The sequence below is a fragment of the Solea solea genome, chromosome 11 (genome assembly GCF_958295425.1).
Source record: "Solea solea chromosome 11, fSolSol10.1, whole genome shotgun sequence".
NCBI lineage: Eukaryota > Metazoa > Chordata > Actinopteri > Pleuronectiformes > Soleidae > Solea > Solea solea.
In genome coordinates, this window is record NC_081144.1 from 5,938,830 (window position 1) to 5,944,152 (window position 5,323).

Below are 5,323 nucleotides of genomic sequence, written 5' to 3' on the forward strand. Positions count from 1 at the left end.
GGCAAATCAAGAATGTGAATCAAACTGGATTCTTTTAGATTTTAAGGAACAAACTTCTGACTGAAAGACAAACCAGTATTTTTGAAAATAACAGAAAAAATTGACTATTATGGATTGAAGTATGTGGTTACCGGCACTATTTGTTTGTATGCATGATATTTTTTTTTTTTTGTTCTTGTATTTATGTATTTACTTGTATGACTGCTCTATAAAAGCCTCCTGGGGGAAAGTACATTTCTTTTTTTTATTGAACTTGTGTCTCTTTTCTTTATATTGTTGCATTTATTGTTGTTCTTTATTAATTTAAATAGTGTTTATCTTCTGATTACCCTGAAGTCCATGTAAGACTTTTTTTTAAATTCCACTTCTTGTGACTAAAAATAAATGAAATAATAATAAAAAAAGCTATTTGTTTCTTAGTTACAGTTTATTTATGTGAAGCTTCGTTTGACTATAAGAAGAGTGTGTAAGTGTGAACTGCTCTGACCTCTTGTGGAAAAACTATGAAACTTCTTTCCTTCAAATGAAGCTTGTTGATCCTGTTCATGCTCTTAACAGTTCTGTGAAAACAAGATGCTTTCATCTACACATTGTATCAGGTGGGATTTAACTCGTGCTTTGACCGTTCAGAGAGAAAAAACTATGATTAAGTAAGTTTTTGATGCATCACACAGACGTCCATGCGACCTGCTCTCACATTCTCTTTAATGAGGTCCATTTACAGCAGAATGTCATCTGTCATTTCAACAGCAACTGTAATAATAACAATGGTAACGGCCTCTTTGAGAGACTCGACACAAAAGCAACAGAAAATTTAAAATATTAATAATAAAAAAAAAAAAAAAGGACTTTCTTGGCCACCATTATGTCACCTCATAAGCGTACCACTAGTTCAAGCATGAGATTTTGAATTTCTTTTGGACATCATCCTATAAGTTGGTGCTTTTATTTGCCGTGTCCTTGCTCTGGCGGAGTCCAAACAGCCATTTGATCACTCTTGCATTTCTCTCAATGACAGAAACACCATAGGGAACACGTTCTGCAGTGTTACCAGCAGCAGCCTCCTCCTCCTCCGCATCCTCAACCTCTCTGCCGGAGCCTGCACACTCAGACCCCGGAGCACTCACACTGCGAAAACGTGCGAGGGAAACAATGTCAGAACTAGATCCAACCCACTCCTGCAGGTCCGCAGGGTCCAAACCGCACAGATTGAAGAAGCGCTCCTGCTCCATCCCGGGTCTGGAGTATCGATCGCTCATGTCTGATTTGGAGCGGGTCAGAGACGGGCGCTTCCTGGAGCTGGAGGAGGACAAACGGGTGACTGCCGGGGAGGGAGGAGGGAATACAGGGATGCTGAGGTTGGGAGGAGCAGCTGCAGGGGTTACAGCTGGAGAGGAGGGAGGGTTTTCAGGCTTAGATGGAACAACAACAACAACAACAGGCTTTAGAGGCGAAGAGCCTGGTGTTGTTCGTGGATGGAAGAGACGCAGGTGAGAAACAGCCGGGCGGAGTGGAAACTGGGGATGTAAAGGTATGGGGTGTAGTGGCTGCCGCATGAACTGAGCTGGTCCGCAGCGTGTCCTCACGGGTCTGGCCTGAGGCATGACGTCCACTCTACGCACTGTCCCTGCAGCCGTTGATCCTGGAGAGCCTAGACTTTCCACCTTGTCAGACCCAGAAGCCTTTAATCGCACCTTTGCTGGAGTGGACCAGTCAGGACGAGGAGGTGGACGCGGTCGCTCCTTTTTCTGTGGTGCCGCTAGAGGTGCAGGACGAGGGGAGCTGTGTGAAGTGGTGACACAGTCATGGACTTTATGGTCCTCTGGGCTTATGGTGGCCATCGGGGGTACATCATTCACATTGCTGATGAGGTTAGTCAGGTGCTCCAAGTCCAGTTGGACACCCTCCGGCCGTGTTTTTGTCTTGGTGGGGGTCTTCCTGGTGGGCCGCAGTGCAGTACCGGGGCTCAGCAGAGGCTTCGTCACTTCAGAAGGCCTCACCGGCTGCTGCTTGGTAAGAGCCACCTGACTCTTGACGTATTTAGGCTTGTCTGCCTCCAGCCTCTCCACTGCACTCTGCTTTGGCCTGCCTACAGCTGCTGGGCACTGCCGATAGAAGTCTGGCCCCACTGGCCCTTTGGGCCGCAAGCGTGGGGGTGTAGCAGCCGCAGGGGTCCTCGCCGTCTGCCTGACTGGGCGCTGGAGAGTCTCCAAAGGCATTTTGTGAAAACTTGCAATCTTACCGCCTCCTTGACTCTTTCTCTTTTACAGCCAAATGCAGGAATCACGACTTTATCCTTTCTTTGTATGTCTGCACAGCCGCCGCACGGTCACCTTCATTTCTGAAGATGTGGCTGCAGCATTTCAGCTGAATTTCAGGACTTCCTGTGGAAGAGAGACACCAAAGTCAGGAGGAGTGGGAAGGAAAGGCAGCTCAATAAAGAAGTCAAACAGCCACGTTTACTACACTACACAACTATACTATACTACACAACAACTCTATCTCAGACTCGTGTAGACCTTGTGCAGACCTCGAACACAGTGAGGCTACAGGATTCTCCACAAAGACCCCTCACTCATATAAACCCTGCCTTTTTTTTTTTTTTTTTTTTTTACTTCAGACCGCAGCCAATCACCCTTGTAAAAGCCGTCTTCATCCAACAAGTTCATTGGCTGCCAGCACAATTACTCCAAGTCATCCATCTCCACGCAGACAAACACACAATAAAAAGTGACACTTCAGTCTGAGTCAGTGGAAGGCCTGTGAAAAAGAGGGGCAGTAGTGTGTGTGGGATGTGTGACGGGGAAGCTGTCCAGCTGTCAACGAGCTATTGTCTGGAGGCAACACACACACACACACACACCAACTGCTGCTACGGGAACAATGACTCCTCATCTTTAAATAAAGCAGCCAGTTGCCAGGCTCTGATGCAGACTTCCTTATGAACTACAAGTCAAAGCAAGGAGGTTAAACTCAGAATCTGTCCACAGTTTGTGTTGGTACCAACCTTTTAACTGTGGTAAAGGTCACAAGACTAACCTTTATAAATACAGGCTGTTTTTTCTATTTTTACTTAACTGCTGTGCACACACTGAAGATCCTGAGTGTGTTTTTAAGATATGCCGCTTGAATTTTGCCACTCGCATTCTCCACATTTTTACCATTCCAGTCTGAGTCTAGCCCAAACTCCTGCTGACAGAGCCGTGTAGAACTCTGCGTATCTCCAGTCCTTTACCTGCCTTCAGGTCCTCTGCACTCTCCAATTCACACAAACAAAGCAAGCTGCCTTCGCTTGACTTCAGCAAAGACGCCCAGCACTGATATATGATTAAGATAGCTGGCTGGGGTATTACAAACCAGAGAGGAATGTCAAGAGGTGGGTCTGACAAACAAAAATAGAGCCTCCAAATGTGAGTGTTTCTAAGTCAAGAAGAGACGGCACATTCAGCTGCTGAGTAAATGAAACTAAAGGCAGAGGCAAATTACACAAAAGGAAAGTAAACAACAGAAACATGTCCCTAGTGGAGGCCTGTAGAGTCAAGGCCTACACACTGGTCATGCCCTGACAGGCTTCAGTCTGTCTCTATGTAGGTGTAGGTTCACGGTTAGGCAGCGTTAGATTTGCATTTCCTTTCTTTTTTTTAGTCATTAGTACAGAAAAATAACTCACCTACTGCTGAGCTCCCGTCCTCAGACACCTGTGAAGTCCTCACGTCAGACCAGGCGACACTCCACTCTGTTTCTGCACTGAAACAAAAGTGTGAGTGTGAATATGTTTGAAACCACCGAGCAGCACAAGACTAACCTGTTTGACAACTCATGTGTGCCGCTCCTGAGCCCGCCTCTTCACACCGATTGGTCCGCTCACTCTCTCCTGCAAGGAAGCACACTGACCTCCTTTGAGCACATGACTTCATAGAAACTCACTATCTATCATCTAGTCTTCAGATCTTTGTATTTAGATCCTCTGCTTCAGTACAAGGACTTATATTACATAGCAAAAATACATGACATGTCCAGCACTAAAGATAACACATAATATACAAAGTATAACGATTATTTTCCTGATTAATTGATCATACTTCATACTCATACTTACTCAACGCCCCAAAGTGATAGTTTTGTCCAAAACCAAAACAAACCAATGAAAACTATTTAAACAAAAGCAGTAAATTGGTACCTTTTAAAGTTAATAGTTGGTATCACTAAAACGTGATGATCAATATTTGCCAAATTACTAATAAATAATAATAAATTCACCCCAGGTAACATTTTCTTCTGTTTAGGCTACACAGCAAAAATTAAAAACACACACACATTTAGACCAACAATAGAGATACATTTAATGTTACCATTAAAAAGTCTCACAATCACACACAACTGTCATTATCTCCTCTTTCTTTACCCAAAATAAAACGAGGACCTACACCCAGTACTGTTTACAAAAATAAATGACCTTCAAGCCATAATGTGATTACAGACTTGAAGAGTGTACAGATTTGTTTTCATATTAACGATTTAAGACACACACATATAGCAAGCTCACTTTAAATCATAAAAACTACCATAGTTGTGCTGAAGTAATCATACTCCATCACTAACTATTAGCTTTTTAATGTAATATATTACAACCATATAAAATTGCACATAAAAGCAGACAAAGGTTACGGCAGAGTTAAAATAAGATATACTTAATACGTATTTTTCTTTTTTTACAAATAGTAATGGAGGAGTGTGCCGTCAGCTGCTGATGCTACTTGAGGTTTTGCATATGTGAAAATGATGTGATCGTGTGAAGGAAAACACAGGTCTTTTTTTCGTGGATGTTAAATTAAATTCCAAACAAAATCACAACCAATAATCACTCAACATCCATCGATACACGCACGGCTCATTCATACATCATCTTTATACAATGTCACATCTTAAAATCTGCTTTCAAACGTGAAAAGTCCCGTCCGTGAGAAGGCAGATGTCTGCAGGAGTCGCTCCGGACAGTTTCTCTGGAACTAGTGCTCTGGTCAAATCTGCTGATAATGACCACATGAGTCCCTGTTGGAAAACGGAACGACAGGATGTTCTGGAGTTTCTCCTGCTGCAGAGAATGCGTCTCACTCAGTCTATTCTCCGGCCACGTTCAACGTATGTAAAATGGAAAACTGTGGAAAATGATCAGACCCCAGTGGATAATTCAAGTGTGAAAACAGCTCATGTAAGCGTCAGAATTGACTTTGCTCTAACAATGGCTGTAGTTTATAAACATCCACATGTTTGTTGTATTTAACATCATGTCACAATGATAAAAACCCTAAAGACCAGAAAA

General features: G+C 43.3%; 1 protein-coding gene across 1 annotated transcript; it reads right to left on the minus strand.

The window, feature by feature from the left end:
- Positions 1–688: 688 nt before the first annotated feature.
- fam110a (family with sequence similarity 110 member A) lies at positions 689–3,829 on the minus strand. Its single transcript, XM_058642971.1, has 2 exons — positions 3,671–3,829; positions 689–2,384 (listed from the first exon to the last, which is right to left on the minus strand). Exon 2 carries the CDS (start codon positions 2,217–2,219, stop codon positions 930–932), a length of 1,290 nt encoding a protein of 429 aa, XP_058498954.1. The 5' UTR covers positions 2,220–2,384; positions 3,671–3,829; the 3' UTR covers positions 689–929.
- Between the last annotated feature and the right edge of the window lie 1,494 nt (positions 3,830–5,323).